The sequence below is a fragment of the Peromyscus eremicus genome, chromosome 23 (assembly GCF_949786415.1).
Source record: "Peromyscus eremicus chromosome 23, PerEre_H2_v1, whole genome shotgun sequence".
NCBI lineage: Eukaryota > Metazoa > Chordata > Mammalia > Rodentia > Cricetidae > Peromyscus > Peromyscus eremicus.
The window spans coordinates 13420394-13436980 of record NC_081438.1 but is presented as its reverse complement, the minus strand read 5'-3'; the positions used below and the strand labels follow the sequence as shown (position 1 = coordinate 13436980).

The 16587-nt window shown below is 51.1% G+C and overlaps 1 protein-coding gene across 1 annotated transcript in view; it reads right to left on the bottom strand.

Moving 5' to 3' along the window:
* Positions 1-5358: 5358 nt before the first annotated feature.
* The window catches only part of Bcl7a (BAF chromatin remodeling complex subunit BCL7A), a 33989-nt gene continuing 22760 nt past the window's right edge, over positions 5359-16587 (bottom strand). The window contains exons 5-6 of the mRNA XM_059249311.1: positions 9505-9626; positions 5359-5721 (exon numbers count right to left, since the gene is read on the bottom strand). Of these exons, the coding sequence (XP_059105294.1) occupies positions 5650-5721; positions 9505-9626 (194 nt within the window). The 3' untranslated portion in view covers positions 5359-5649. The remainder of the gene's footprint in view (positions 5722-9504; positions 9627-16587) is intronic.

The following is a 16587-nucleotide window of genomic DNA, read 5'->3' as shown; positions in this document are numbered from 1 at the left end:
AGAGAGCAAGATTCTCAGAGAGTGAAGGGAGCATGGGAGAGATGTGGATCCAGGCAGAGCCAGCAGACCAGGAGCAGGGCTGTGCCAGTGAATTCAGCTTTTTCTTCCCCGTTAAGTAAACAAGTTCCCTGTGATCTGTGTTTTGCACAGAACTTTCCCTAGCGGGAGTTGATTTAGCTGAGCGACCAGATCTGGAAAAACCCGGGTACATGATGAAGAGGACCTGGAGCTCAGAACGACAGGCAGCCAGCTACAAGGAGAAAACATTCAGCCTCTCGGACCTCCTGGACAAACTTCCTACGCTCACCACCTGGGACCAGAGCCAAGTTGCAGCGGGAAGAAGTTGAGATTGCGCAGGCAGGAAAACGTCCACGAGGGACTGCTGAGCAGCAGCCAGATGGTTCTGGTTTGGGCCTGACCACTAGTGACTAGATGCCCAGTTACAGTCAAGACGAGGCTACAATCCAATTGTGTCCACCCCATAATCCAATTGAGTCCCTCCGATAGGCTGGAGCCCCCTACAGTGGAGAAAGCGGCAATAATCTCCATGATTATTGGAACACAGATCTGGAGGGAGTGGGGAGGGATTTCCTTTCCTTTTCTTTTTTTGAGCCGGGCATGGTGGTACATACCTATGTACAGACCTATAACCCTCACATTTCAGAGGCTGAGACAGGAGGATCACGACTTCTAAGCCAATTTAGGCTACGTAGCAAGACCCTGCTTTAAAACAAAAACAAGAAATTCAGGTGTGGGGCACCCCCCTTGTGATAAAAACAGGGAGAGCAGTGGAAGGCTAGTCCTGGTTGGAGAGTGAACCTTTGTCTTAAAAAACCTAAAAACAAAATGAACCCACAAACAAAAACGCAAAAACCAAAGAGAGGGACCCTCCCCCCCCCAAAAAAAAACCCAGCATATCTGTGATGCTGGAGATTCAGTTTTTTTGTTTTTGCTTTTTGAGAGTCTTTAGCTCAGGCTGACTCAAACACAATGTATAGCTGAGGATGACCATCAATTTCTGATCTTCCTGCCTCTGGAATTACAGGGATGCGCCATTCCTGTGTATGTGGTACTGAGAATCAAACCTAGGCCTTCAAGCACATTAGGCAAGCGCTCTACCAATCAAGCTATATTTCCGGCCCTTGAATTTTATTTTCATCACATTTATTGTGTGCACATGCGCAGACGTGCACGTGTCATGGTGGATGTGTGAGTCAGAGGGCAGTTTGTGGTAGTCAGTTCCTTCCTTCCACCATGTGGGGGTCCGGGAATCAAACTCAGCCCACTAGGCTTGGTGATATGGGTCTTTACCCTATAAGTCAGAGGTTCTCAATGTGTGGGGTCATGACCCCTTTGGGGGGGGGGGCGGTCGAATGACCCACTTCACAGGGTTCGTCTAAGACCATCGGAAAAAAACACAAGACATTTACGTCATGACTCACAACAGTAGCAAAATGACAGTTATGAAGGAGCAATGAAAATAATTTTGTTTGGAAGACAGGGTTTTTCTATGTATCCCTGTCTGTCTGTCTGTCTTGGAATTCACTAGACCAGACTGGCTTCGAACTCACAGAGATCCATCTGCCTCTGCCTCCTGGGTGCCGCCATCACCTCCCAGCTAACGATGAAGATCATTTTACGGTTGGGGGAGGGGGTCACGCCAGCATGAGGAACTGTATTAAAGGGCCGAAGCATTAGGAAGGTGAGACCCACTGGGCTAAGCCATTTTACCGGCCCTCCTGCTCCCACCCACCTTTTAAATATTGACTGATTTAGATATTTTAGATTTCTGTGTATGAGTGTTTTGTCTGCAAATATGTACATGCATCGCATGCATGCCTGGGACCTGAAGAAGCTGGGAGAGTGTGGTGGAGCCCCAGGAACTGGAGTCATGGATGGCTGTGAGCTGCTAGGTGGATGTAAGAACAGAACCATGGCCCTGTACAAGGCCCACAAGTGCCACTAACTCCTGAGCTAGCTCTCCAGCCCCCTTTAAAGGTAGAGTCCAAGCTGGCTCAACCTTTGAGCCTTCCTCCTCGTCCTCTTTAGTACTTACTTGCCTGCCAGAATGGCTACCATGACAGAATCTGTTCTTTCTCCTTGGGTGTCATGGGTCCTAGGCTCCTCTGGAACTTGCTCTGTGACTAGGAAAACCTTGAGCTTCCAAACCCTCCTGCCCACCTTCCCAGTGCTGGGAATATAGACATGTACCCCCAACGCTGTTTTCCGTGCTGCTGAGGACTGGACCCAGGAGACAGGCTCTTGCTATGGAGCCCTGGCTAGCTTGTTATTTGCGAAGGAGTCCAGGTCTTGAGCTCTCAGCAATCCTCCTGCCTCAGCCTGGCAAGTGCTGGGATTATAGGTCTGCACCACGCCGGGCTCCCAGGGATAGCTTTTAGGGTGGAGCTCTACCTGGCTGCATAAATGGAACCAGGTACAACCTTGCTGGTCACTCTGGTAGACAAGGTGATTGACAACGTCCACCCACCAAAAGGAGTGTCTAGTGGCTGGCCGGGCCCCACCTGGTGTTTAATAATAGCAACCATCCTAACTCTGGCCAGCAGCAGAATCTCCTACAAGGAACTTTCCAGGCTTGTGCAGAAGAAGCCGGAACAGCCGGGGAGGGCATGCTCTTTATCCACCTGATTTTATTCTGTATTACAATGGGTTAAGCCACCGAACTCATGATCTGAATTTTTGTTTTTATTTTCTGAAATGAAACCATTGTACATTGTACAAACAATACCTACCGATGGAATAAATAAGTGAAAAATTATACTGCTGTACAACACACCAAAAAAAAATTGTAAGAGGAAAAAAAAAAAAGGTAACAGTGGAAAAAAAAAAAAAAAAAAAAAGGTCTTTATATCTCTAACCAGGTCCTCGGCAATAGTTAACATTCCAAACCATGACACCGTCTGACGATGGGCAGTCACCACCCTCTAAGGATCGGTCAATAGCCTTCCGGGTTGTGGGTGTTAAGTGCCAGCACTTTGTGGAATGTGTAGCCGCCATTTCCCCACCTTTAAGTTTTGGGGGAAGTTTGCCATGGGAGAGCCCTTTAGGCCTGATGTCCACGGAAGGCATTTGCTTAGGATCCCCAGCCCCTGGCTCGGCCAGATGAAAGGTCTTAGATTCTGTGGTGGGGATGAGGGCGAGGGGTTCAGGGATGGGGACCAGCGGCTCCGGGGGACCGCGGCGGGGAAGGAAGCACATTGGATTTTGCAGTCTGACCACTCCTCCGCGTGGAAGGCTTTCCTGGCCAGCGTGGAGTGCAGGGCCGCTGGCTCTTTGCCTGGCGTGGCCGTTGGGGGGCATTCGGACGGTCCCCATCAACGGCCCATTCCTACCTTCAGGCACTTCAGAGAAAAACTAATGACAGCCTCGGTACCGTGGACCTCACGTTCGTCTTCATCCTCAACTGCAACGTCAACTCCTCTTGACTGTCCAGAGAGGCTGCAGTGGACAGAAGAGGTGCAGGGTGGCCCTGGCCGTCCTGCTGGCTCCGTGGATGCATGTGTTGGGTTCTCCTTCAGCTGTTTATGCTGTAACCTCTCGTCTCCCAGAAAAAGAAATAAATATCCAAATTCATCTTTCACCAAAATGGAGTTTTGCTGCAAAGAAAAATGTCGCCCTAACTCTAGAATCTGGAGGTAAAGCCGCCTTGACCTTGAGATATGCTGGAGGTCGTGTACCTGGTTGCTTTTCAGCAAAGACGCAGAACACAGCTCTTCATAGAACTGACCGCCTGAGGGGCAAAATTGCTAAGTACAAGAATTTTTTTTTTTAAGACAGAAACATTTTAGCATCGCTAACTTCAACATTTAGATTCTCAAAGTTTTTTTTTTTTCCTTCCCTTATTTCAGGAGATATTTTTTTTTTGCATGAGGTATTTAAAATTCAGGAACATTTTGATTCTTCGTGAAGTATAGGAAATAGACAGCTCCCTTGAGAACAGAAAAAGAAATAAGAGCTCTCCCCTCAGGAACTCTTAGAAAATGGAGCCTGGCAGACACTTCTCCTGGTGGTCGGGAGAAAGATCCACACGTCAAAAGGTTGGTACCTGAATATGCACCAATTAGCAAAGAAAACAAAACAAAAACAAAAACAGAACAAAAAACACCCCGCGCCCCCCAAACACACAACTCGTAGGGAGTCAGAGCTCCAGTGCAGTAAGTAAGAAAGCATAGGGAAGCTTTAAGGTCTGAGGATTTTTCCGTGGAGGAAATTAAGAGCAAACCAGGACTCAGAACTCAACGGCCATGGCCGCCGCCGCCGCCGCCGCCGCCGCCGGGCAGTTCGTCCAAGGGGGGTCTCCACTGAGTGAGAGAAAGCTGTCTCGGTGCAATCGAGGGCAGGGGCAGGGGGAGCCGCCGTGGCCCCTTTCTGGGGGTGTGTGCAAATCTCCCCAGTTCCTCGGCGCCTTGCTTCTGGCCTTTGAGGCCCAATCGTTAAGGTCCGCTCCCCAGTGGAGGCCGATAGATAGCATGAGCTGGGAACGAGACTCCATCCACCTGTCGCCTCTGAGAGAGTCAGAACACCACACGCCAGGTGCATCTTGCCTGGGATTTGGGGTGTCGGGGGCGGGGGGTGCGGGGTGAGGACACAAAGGGCAGCAGGTTTCCGTGGATTTGAAATCCAAGCAATGTCCCGTGGGAGAGTTCAGCACCAGCTAGTCCTGCTGCTCCCATCCTTCCCAGCCCTGTACCATCCTAAGGAGACAAGCTCGCAGTCATTTTGTCCTCGGAGGGCCTGGAGAAGGCAGTGCCAGTGGTAGATAGAGGGGGGCAGACAGGGTGGAAGTGCCAGAAGAATCTAAAGGCTTTGCATGTCAATCCGGGCTACTGTGGCTTGCAAACCCCTAGTCTCCACGGCTCCAGGAGGTGAGGGCGTGTCCTGAACCAAGGAGGCCAGCCCTTGGGAAATGGGGCTGACACTTAGAGCCCCAGGAGCCCTGGAAGTTGGGGCTGACTCCACATAGGGTACAGGGTGTGCCCAAACACTGCCCACCTGAACCAGGAGCCACTGAAAGGTGCCTGATCTCCCGCCCCTCTATCCTGCCTGCTCTGAAGCAGTCTCGGGGCAGGGAGGGGGAGAGAGACAGTCAGAAAGGGGGCGGGCAACAGCCAACCAAAAGGAACGGGCACTTTTTGCCAGGAGAAATGCAAAAACCAGGAAGCATGCCAGAGGTAACCTCTAGGGTACAAGGCACAAAAAAAGAAAGCAGAATGAATTGGTGGAAGAGTGAAAAAGCCCCTATGGAAAGCAAATTCCTGATTGGTACCACCCTCAAATAGCTTATATCATTAAATAGAGAAGTGGGGGCGGGGGCGGGGAGGGGCGGCGGGGGGGGGGGGGGGGATACAGCAGCAACACAAATGTAATCTTGGCTTCCGAGACAGTGTGCAGACACTCCTGAGCTGTCCACCTGTCTCCCCAAGGACAGTCGCCCGAAGGTTTCGCTTCACAGCAGAGTTCGTCAGTGTCTGAGAAGTTCCGCCGTTCTAGGTTTTTCTTGGATTTGCACTTAGTAAACTTGAAACGTTAGTTCTGTCCGCCGCCCAAGAGGAATCGCTTGGGCAACGTTCTAGGATTAAGCCTGCGGAGGTACCTGCCATGAAACATGGACCCAAGGGTTCCACTGGGCGTCTACATCTCTTCAGAGTTCTGTTGAGAGCATTCCAGCTTCATCTTTTTAGAGGGCGGCACTCCTTCCAAATCCTTGGGGGGGGGGGGGGGGAAGAAAGGCGGCTGAGGTCAGTCTAAGCAGGGAGGGCAGTTAGGACGCAGGAGGGAACTCAGAGAACTACGCAGTTCTGACTGAACCCATGAGCACAATGGGGTTGGAGCGGAGGTTCCAGACACATGGCGAACTTCAAACCCAAACGCCTTGGAGAGCGCGTGAAGGCCACCTCCTCAGTTACCGCTGTCCCTCTGACCCATCACACACGCTGTTCCCTCTGGACTTTCAGCCCCTGGCCTCCATACAGCCTAGACCGAGTTTCCCTTGTGATTACTCTCCCTGTCTGTAATTAATTGTGGAGGTGAGTCCCCGAGCATAAGGTTCAGTTCGGCAACCCTACCTCTACTTCTAAGACGGTTTCCCGAAAAACCCAGAGCTGCTCTGCTGGGTGGACTGTTTGTTGCTCCAGGCACCTGGCTTGGGGCAAATGCTCAGCATTTTTTGAACGGCCACATGGAGCTTACTCTGGGGAAAGTGGTCTCTTCTCGTCACTGAATTCCCAAGAAGTCTTATGACCACCCAAAAGGTCATTCATTCACCAACAGTCCCCTCTGGTGTCTCTCAGACCTCAATCATCCCCTGAGACCAAACTCCAGACAGTATCTACGCTAACTGCGCCTTTGAGGTGTCTTCCGGTTACCGCAGGCATGGGATAAAGCCTGTGCCTGGACAGCTCCCTACAGCCCCCTTTCCATCTGGCTCCCCACCCCTCCACTTCATCAGCGGGATCTACCTCCTGTACCCATTAGTGTCCATGTCTCTGAGCTGCCACCACTTGTTTCTCCGTGGCCTCCTTACAGGGTCATCCCATATCACCTGAGCCTGCTCCTTAGACTGTAAACCACTGGTGGGAACAAAGGCTCCCAACATTTGCCCACTGACTTTAAAACACAAGCTCAACCTCTTTCCAGGGCTGGGGAGGCTAGGTGACCGGTCCCAGCGGCCCCTTCCTCTCCCCTGGCCATTCTCGTCCTGGACCACCAGGCTCTAGCTACCCAGTGTTCTTTATTTTCGAGACAGGGTTTCTCTGTGCAGTTTTGGTGCCTGTCCTGGAACCCGCTCTGTAGACCAGGCTGGCCTCGAACTCAGAGATCCACCTGGCTCTGCTTCCCAAGTGCTGGGATTAAAGGCCCCCGCCCTGCCCCTACCCAGTGTTCTTTGCTCTTCTGTTCCTCGACTTGGTCCTGTCTCAAAGCCTGTCCTCTTCCTGGGCTCACGGGTCGCAAACCTCAGGCACAGGATACTCCTCAATCTAAAGAGGGCCCAAGTCACCCGACTCATGATCTTCACATCTACGTATGCCATCTCTCAAGACAGAGACTTAGTGTCCTATGTCTGTCTATCAAACTTCTCTGCCTGAGCTGCCCTGGTCCCTGGAATAGGGCTTGATTGGTAGCATGTGCTGTGTTATCTGTGTTAACTGTGAGGAAGAGGTGCCAGCTTCTAAAGAGAAGGCTGAGTGAGCTTTCTCTGAGGACTCTGGACAGGACTTGGCATCACGGAGGCCAGCTCGCTTCCTCACTGGTCTTTGGAATTTAATTTTTTTTTTTTAAAGATTTATTTATTTATTATTTATACAGCATGTGTGCCTACAGGCCAGAAGAGGGCACCAGATCTCATTACAGATGGTTGTGAGCCACCATATGGTTGCTGGGAATTGAACTCAGGACCTCTGGAAGAGCAGTCAGTGCTCTTAACCTCTGAGCCATCTCTCCAGTCCCCGGAATTTAATGTTTTATTACATTCATTCTTTTTTTGTTTTCTGTGTAGCCCTGGCTGGCCTCGAACTCAGAGATCCTCCTGCCTCTGTCTCCCAAGGGGCACGCCACCGCCCTTTGGCAACATTCCTTCTTTATACATATTGTGTGTATGCGCATGGACACGTGTGCGTGTAACACAACGTATGTGCAGAGGTCAGAGGGCAGCTTGAGGGGGTCATTTTTCTCTTTCCACTGTGTGGTCCTAGAGTTCTAACTGAGGCCATCAGGCCTGGCTCACGTGCCTTGATCAGTGGCCTCATCTTGCTGCCCCTCCGCCCCCTTCTTCGAGACAGGGTATCACTCTGCAGCCCTAGTTCGCTGGGAACTCGATATCTAGACGAGACTGGCCTTAAACTCACAGCCATCAGCCTGCTTCTGCCTTCCGAGTGCTGGGACTAGAGGCGTGTGTCGCCATCACATCTGGCTTCCCCTGTTTGCTTTTTTTTTAAATTTTTATTTTCCGGAGCTGAGGACCGAACCCAGGACCCTGTGCTTGCTAGGCAAGCGCTCTACCACTGAGCTAAATCCCCACCCACCCATCCCACCCCCATTTGCTTTTTAAAGGGAGACACAGATGTAAGAGGAGGAAGCGGGCCAAGGCGCTCCCAGGGCTGCTGGTTCCCGACTGAAGGAGCAGATCTCTGTCATCTAGTAGGGGTGGATTAGTTTGGGCTGTTCCACATCAAGACAGAGCAGAGGCAAGTCTCGGGCCCTCAGGGGGAACAAGGAGGGAAGAACACGGGAGAAAAACATCTGAGACTCAGGCCAGCAGAAAGAGGTCCTCCCGACCCCAGAGGGAGTACAATATGAATTTTTTTTTTTTTCCTTTCCCTTTTTTATGCTGGGACATGCGCAAGGGCTCTGTCACTGAGTTACACCCAGCTCATGCTCCTCTTGAACCTAACGTCTTTTAAAAAATTTTTATTTTTAAAAGTTTATGTACTTATTTTATGTGTATGAATGTATGTATGTAAGTGCACCATGTACCTCTGTCAGGTCCCCCAGAACTGGAGTTAGAAGATGGCTGTGAGCTCCTCTGTGGGTGCTGGGACTTGAACCTGGGTCCTCTGCAAGCAATAAGTGCTCTCAACCACTGAGCCATCTCTCCAGCCCCACACATCAACACACCACCATGGCCCTGGCAGATGACATCTGTGTGTCTACACTGAGCTCTGGCTGCGTATCTTAGCCACATTTTCTCATCTGCTCTCCATTGACAGCTTGACAGACTGAGTCTCAGCAAGGCAGACACCCAGGTGCTAAGTGATACAGCTGTGGCTAGCACCTGAGGCCTCACACAGGATCAGCAGCCCCAGCTCCCTCCCTCCAACATCCTGTTATACTTGAGGCAACCTTCTCTCCAGATCTAAAGCCCTTCTTACACCCTCAGTGGCACCTCTTCATCATGGTTAGCACAGTACCTCCTAAAAATCTGGTCCTATTCCGGGTAGCAGGGACACAGGGCAGGCCAGACAGAGATGAATGCACTCTCATTAAGTCTCCCAGGCTGGCTTTGAACTTGTGTCTCTTGCCTCAGTGTCCCAAGCAGCTGGGATTACCGGCTTGCACCTCCATACCCAGAGAACTAGAGCTGGATTTGGATTTGAACTTGAACCTGGGCTAGGCTCCATCACCTCCGCCGCCTGCCCCTAGGCCTCGTGTTGACACTGAACAATCCAAGAAGGATATTGGTACTCAGTTACAGAACGTGGGGTCACTGGGATGACATGCTACTTTCACGGGCCCACATCATACCATCACCAAGCTGAGACTAGGATGACGGTGTGCATCCTCTACCCTAGAGGCTTCTTGAAGTAGGACCACATGTCCCGCCCATCACGGTGGCCCCAGGTGACAGAGGCTAACACTTCCAGCTGCTGTTGAATGGACAAACAGTGTTCTAGATGAAGCAGCATGCTTTTCAACGGACCACGGAGGACCCTGGCCCCGCCCTCACGGTGGCCCCTAGCCCCGCCCCACCGAGGCCCCGCTGCAGGGTACCTGAGAGACTGCCGAAGCATCTGCTGCTAACCCCGACTCTGCAGATGGCTGCCGTTCCGCTTTTTCTGAGCTGTTCATTGAGTTTTCCATCGAAGACTGTGAGTTCTGCTCGTCAGAGGCATCTGAGCAAAGAGCAAGACAACAGAAGCTGTTTTCAGACACACGAGAAGCAGCACCAGATGGGCCAAGTCCTAAAAATACCCGGATCTGGGTAGTTTTGTGGCTGGGGGCTTCCAGAGCTAGATGGGCTAGAGCTTGGGAAGTTTCTCACTTATCTGCCAGCAAGGTGGTTATAAACAGCCAGTTCACGGGTGGAGACTGTGGGTCTCAAACCCTCCTTCCAAACTGACCTACTCTGCTTGGAGGAAGAGGGCTATTTTGTAGGCAATGCTACCAGTGTCTGGCACCCTCTGCTGGGCACCAGGCACCATAGCAATCATGGCTGTCTCCCGGCTCCACCAGGGAAGCCATGGCCAAAGAGATGTCAGCAGGCTTTTGTAGAGAGCTAGCATACTCCTAACATCATAGGGCGCTGACTCCTGGCACACAGTTCTCTTTCTTTCTTATAAATAAGTCTTTCCAAGAGTTATTTTTCTTCTATGTGGACGGGTTTTGTGCCTGCAAGCATGTCTGTGCACCATAGGTGTGCCCACTGCCCCCGGAGGCCCGGGAAGAACGTCTGATCCCCTGGAACTGGAGTTACAGATGGTTCTGAGCCACCAAGGGGGTGCTGGGAACCAGACCGGGGTCTTCTGCAAGAGCAGCCACTGCTCTTAACCACTGAGCTAGCTCTCCAGCCTCTAATCTTAGAAAAAGAAGACACAAAAACCCCACATTTGCTTACTTAGTGTTTACGCTTGCACGCCACAGTGAGCATGTGGAGGTCAGAGGGCAACCTGATGGGGTCAGTTCTCCCCTACCAGATGAGTTCTGCTGACTGAACTCAGGTTGGCAGGCTTGGTGACAAGCCCCTTTACCTGCTGAGCCATCTTGCTGGCCCCTGGACCAGCCTCAGACTCTATTCGTAGTTAAGAATAACCTTGACTTCTGGTGCTATGGACTCCACCTCCTGGGTGCTGGGATCCACAAGTGTGCACTGCCATAACTGGTGTATTTGGGGCTAAGGATCAAACCCAGTGCTTCAAGAGTGCTTGGCCAAGTGAGTACCCTACCAACCGAACTAAATCCCCAAGCTTCTCTTAATCATAAGTAAGGGTGTTTCTCTGGTGATCAGAGCAGTGATTAACCACTGAGAAAACAAAACCAAAAGTTAAAATCAAGCTGGGCGGTGGTGGCACACGCCTTTAAATCCCAGCATTCGGGAGGCAGAGCCAGGTGGATCTCTGTAAGTTCGAGGCCAGCCTGGTCTACAGAGTGAGATCCAGGACAGGCACCAAAAACTACACAGAGAAACAAAGTTAAAATCAACTGTGCCAGGCAGTGGTGGCACATACCTCTAGATTCTGGGACACAAGGAAGGAGGCACCGCAAAATCCCACCTGAGCTGCTCACACATGGCCCCAGTGACAAGTCACCCTGACTTTAAATTTTATTTCTAATCACTGAGGGGGGTATGTGCATCTCATTGAGGGAGTCCACAGAGGCTACAGGTGGTGGACTCCTGGGAACTAGAGCTACAGGAAGTTGTAAGCTGCCCAACCTGGGTGCTGGGAATCTAACTCAGGTCACCCTTAGGTGCTGAGCCATCTCTCCAGCCCTCACCCTGCTTTTAAGCCTCCTCCTTTTCCTCCTTCCTCTTTCTAAATTTTTTTTTTTTGAGACAGGGTTTCTCTGTGTAGCCCTGGCTGTCCTGAAACTCACTCTGTAGTCCAGGCTGGCCTTGAACTCACAGAGATCCGCCTGCCTCTGCCTCCCGAGTGCTGGGATTAAAGGCGTGCGCCACCACCATCTAGCCGCACTCTGATTTTAAAAAGCCTACTACAGTAATGTTGAAGAATGCCTCAGCAACCACGGCTTACTTTCTGAGGCAGAGGAATAATAAAAGAGCAAAATCCAAGCATGAACTGAAAAAACATATAAGTAATGTGGGCACATGGCCAGCAGCTGCCTAGAGCCCGAGGCAGGTGGGGGTGCAGACAGCTAGAGTGCACAGCCCCAAGGCCCTGCCTGCTACTATCCAGACCAGCAGCCCGCCTTTTCATGGCTGGTCAGAGTTCCCATTCAGGGCTCTAGGGCCCACCGACAACCCAGAAGCAAAGGGACTCAGTTCAGAGACAGATTTAAATTCAAACACTGCCTTTGCCCCCGGTGAATCATGGGACTCTGTCCAAGACCCCTGCCTCCCCTATAAAAACAAGGTTGACAATGGCCACCCTGTTGTCCAGTGGCTGCACGGATTATCTGCGACGGCATGGACAGATCCCAAACTGGCCAGTCCTGGAGGCACAAGGCTGTAAACCTAGCACGTGGAAGGCCGAGGCAGGGCGATCAAGAATTCAAGGCCAATCTAGGCTACACAGTGACAACCTGTCTCAAAAACAACACCCGCCCCTCCTGCGAATTAACCCAGGGGGGTAACTGGTGGACTCTCTGGGACACAGACTCAAACTCTCTGTAAACCTGAAAGTTCTTTCACATTTTAGTATTGTCTATTTACCTGTTTATTATATATGCTGGCCTAGAACTCACTGGATCACTCAGGCTGGCTTCAACTGTGGCAATCTCTTCCCTTGGTCTCCTGAATGCCGTGACTATTATAGCCTGAATGCCTGGCTTAGATTCACCTTGAAAACTCCTCATGTTAATGGCAGTTCCTCAAAAACTTAAACAGATGACCCAGAAATTTTTATTTTCAAAAGAACTGAAAAGCAGAGACTCAAAGAGTCTTGACTATGAAGGCCACGGTGGCACTGTTCACAATGGTGAATACAACGGAGGGGACAGCCACATTGACAAACAAAATGTGGTCTTCCTTACAGCGGACTATTACCCAGACATAAAAAAGGAACAAAGGAAGGCGCGCGCGGGGGGGGGGGGGGGGGGGGGGGGGGGGGGACGACGACACACGGCTCGGGGGTAAAAGTACTAGCCTAAAAACAAGCCTAAAACCCAGATTTGTTCCCCAGAACTCATGTCAAAATCAGGACGCAGTGGCACCGCATCTGTAATACCAGCACTCCTATGGCTACAGAGAGATGGGAGGCGGAGACAGGGGGTTGGCTCAGGGGGTCCAGGGCCAGCCCAGCTAGCCTGGATTAAACAGCACAGCCACAGAAACAAGAGACCCTGCCTTGACAGGGTGGAAGGCGCTGTTCTTTATGTAAAATGTCCACGCACGCACGCACGCACGCACGCACGCACGCACGCACGCGCACACACACACACACACACACACACACACACACACGCATGGGATTGGTCATTGTAAGGGAATGGTGAAGGAAGGCATGGGAGGGATTATGCAGTATGTGCAGTTTCTTTGTGGACTGAGGACAGTGTTCTGGAACGAGACAGAGATGACAGACTATTCTAGACACTGGTGAACTGTTTCTCACTTAGAAATGGCTCAGTTCCATCTTTTTTGTGGAGGGATGGGGTCCTGGGTGTTGAGCCTAGGCTGTCTCATAGACTAAGTGTGATGTCTATACCTGAGCTATACCAGCACCAAAGTGGTTCATTTCTTATGTCTTTTCTTTTTCTTTTTGGAGACAGGTCTTGCAACAAAGCTATGAAGCACAGGCTAGCCCAAACCTGTGATCTTCCTGCTGCAGCCTCTCAAGTCCTGGGATAACATGTGGGTACCACCAGGTCTGGGGCACGAATTCAAGTTACTAAGTAGGAGAAGCTGGGGGCTGGGGAGAGGGCTCAGTGGTTAAAAGCGCCTGCTGCTCTTGCAGAGGACCTGGCTTTGGTTCCCAGCATCCACGTGGTGGCTGACAATCATTGGTAATGTCAGTTCTAGGGGATCGAACACCCTCTTCTGATCTTTGAGGGTATCGGGCACACGCATGGTACAAATACATACCTACAGGCAAAACACTTACACACATAAAATAACATTTTTTTTTCTTTTTTAAAAGGGAAAAGTTAGAGGGCCAGGCATGGTGGGACACTTTAATCCTAGCACCCAGGAGGTAGAGGCAGGAGGGTCTGTGTGAGTTCTAGGCTAGCCTAAGCTACGTAGTGAGACCCACATAATGGGGTGGGGAGAAAGAAGAAAACAAAGACAAGTTGAGCATGGCAGTGCATATTTGTAATCTCAGCACATGTCAGGAGTTCAAGACCAGTCTTGGCTGCTACATGATACTCTGCTTGGAGAGAAGAAAGAAGAAAAAAAAAGGAAGAAAAAAACCCTCCACATTAATTTTGCATTCTATTTCATAATCTATTTGTTTGCTTTAACAAAACACATTTGTAACTGACCTACAAAGTCTGCCTTATCGGTGGCTTTGCCTCTGTGGCCGGTTTGTTTTCTGCATGCATCGGGCTCCGCAGATGCAGGGGGAGGAGGGTTTAACACTCCCCAGGCAGTCAGGCAGTCACAGGAGATCTGGAGATCCCCAGTGCCTGTTTGCTAGCAGAGGCATGCCTGGGCTCGAGGCTTCCTTAAGAGCCAGGCCTGAGGGCTCCGAAGGGAGCCAATGGTGCGGCTTGCAGCACGCCAGGACTCAGGACAGCAGCCTGTTCTCTGAGCGTCCTGGTGCCTCTGGAACTCACCCAGGGGAAATTATTTTCCCGGGGCCTAAATTTAGTCCAGGGAGCTTGGACATTATGTCATTCCCTGAGCTTACCCAGCAGTAAACAAGTTCAAAGCAAGGTCAACAGCTAGTGGCCAATCCACCCTGTCCCAGTTTACCCACCTGTGGGGAGGTCACATGGGTCCTGGGCTTATGCCCTGCTCAAGGGGAGCTGGGGCAGGTGGGTACAAGCCCAGTGGCCTGGGGTGACTGGAAGAGGATCTGGTATGATTCCCACCTGGGCCTATAGAACATCTGGTGCAGTTGGGGTGTGCGGGTATAAGAGACAGCAGTCACAGAAGTGTTACCCCAAGTGTAACTCTTACAGCTGAGCTCAACTGGCCCATTAGGGGAAAGGAGACCCAGATGAGGGGGGGTGAGGGGCTCTCCACAGCTCCTTCCTCCACCCCAGAACGGTGCTGAGCACTTTGCTGATATATCCCCACATCCTTCATTCCTTGCTACACCCTGATAGGGAAATCACTTTTATTGGTCTCATTTTAGAAACCAGAAAACAGGTAGGTGCATGGGAGTCTAGGTTGCCCGTCCAAGGCCACTTTGTAGTAAACAGCAGTTGGGCTGTGGCCATGGCTCGTCCCAGCCCCTCCACCTTCTGCCTCAAGTGTTATCTAATCAGCAAGATGCTGGGAAGCCCAGTGGTTGGCCCTGACTACAAGGGCCCTCAAGGGGAAATGAGAGGTCATGCTCACAGAGGTAAATGGCAAAGGGCTTTAGCAAAGCCACTAGGGTAATAAGGAAACTCTGTGTGTGTGTGTGTGTGTGTGTGTGTGTGTGTGTGTGTGTGTGTCTGCCACAACTAGGGGACAGGGAACTACTGGCAGACAGCAGGGTGTTATGCAGCATCCTGAACATACAGGACAGTACCACAGCAAAGAATTCCTTAGTCTCCAAAGCCAACAGTGCCGAAGCTAAGCACCCTTGCTCTGGCAGAAAGCCTTATTACCCATTACCTCTTTGGAGGAAACTCCAGCAAGACTGCCACATTCGTGTGTGTGTGTGTGTGTGTGTGTGTGTGTGTGTGTGTGTGTGTGTCTGTATATATTTGTGTCATATCTGTGTCTCTGTGTGTGTATGCATCTGTATATGTGTGTCTGTGTATATTTCTGTGTGTGTCTGTGTGTGTGTGTTGGTAGGGGTGGACCCAGGGCCTCACGCATACCAGGTATCACTCTGCTTCTGCCTCATGAGGTGGAGGAATGCAACCACAGGAAATCTGGTGTAGAAGAGACTCAACTTCCTCTACACCCTAATATCTAAATTACTCCCGTGTTCTGGCTAGTTTTATGTCAACTTGACACAAGCTAGAGTCATTTGGGAAAAAGTACCTTAATTGAGAAAATGCCCCATCAGAGTGGCCTGTGGACAAGCTGTAGGGCATTTTCTTGATTGATGGGAGGCCCAGCTCACTGTGGGCAGTGCCACCTCTTGGCTGGTGGTCCTGGGTGCTGTAAGAAGGCAGGCTGAGCAAGCCAGCCAGCAGCACCCCTTCCTGGCCTCTGGTTCAGTTCCTGCCTCCAGGTTCCTGTCCCGAATTCCTCTGATGATAGACTGTGATATGGAACTGTAAGCTGAAATAAACCCTGTCCTTCCTAAGTTGCTTTGGTTATGGTATTTTATCATAGCAATAGAAACCCAACCAAGACCCTCTGTGTCCTGACCTACACACCCACTTCCACCCTACCCAAGGGCCAACCTCCCGCATGAACACTCCCCCACATGCTCAAAAAAGGGCGGCCACACTGAATCTGAGACCCTTGGGCCTCGCTGGACTTCTCTACCTGCCCTCAGACCACCCTGCCGGGCCCTCTTGCTCTTTGGGAGTCCTCTATCTGAAGTCTGAACCGCACACTCCCCAGCTCAGGCCCTCTAAACTCCAGTCTCCAGCTCCCCTCAGCTCTGCCTGGGGTCAGTCAGTCACATCAACATCCCACAGCTCCCTCGTGTTGCATCATTTTGGGACTTGGTCTCTCTGACTGGAATAGCTGCCCTCCTGGAACATCAGCTCATCCTTGAAGCCTGGGTCAGATGGCACCACCACCAAGAAGCCCTCTAGGGCCTCCAGACTCCCTTTCTTTACTATGACTATGACCTCAAAAGTCCCCTGGCCTAGGGGCCAGACAGCTCCGTGGATGAGTCAAGTAGAAATAAATGTGAAAATTAAATAAACAAATCTTTTTTCAAAGACATAGGCACTTCTCCACAGTGTGTGGCCAAGGATGACTTTAAACTTCTTTCTGGTCCTCATACCTCCATCTTCCAAGTGCTAGGATTACAGGATTACACCACACTCAGCTTACACAGTACTAGGAGTAGAACCCAGGGCTTCCTGCATGCTAGGCAAGCGCTCTACCAACTGAGCTATATC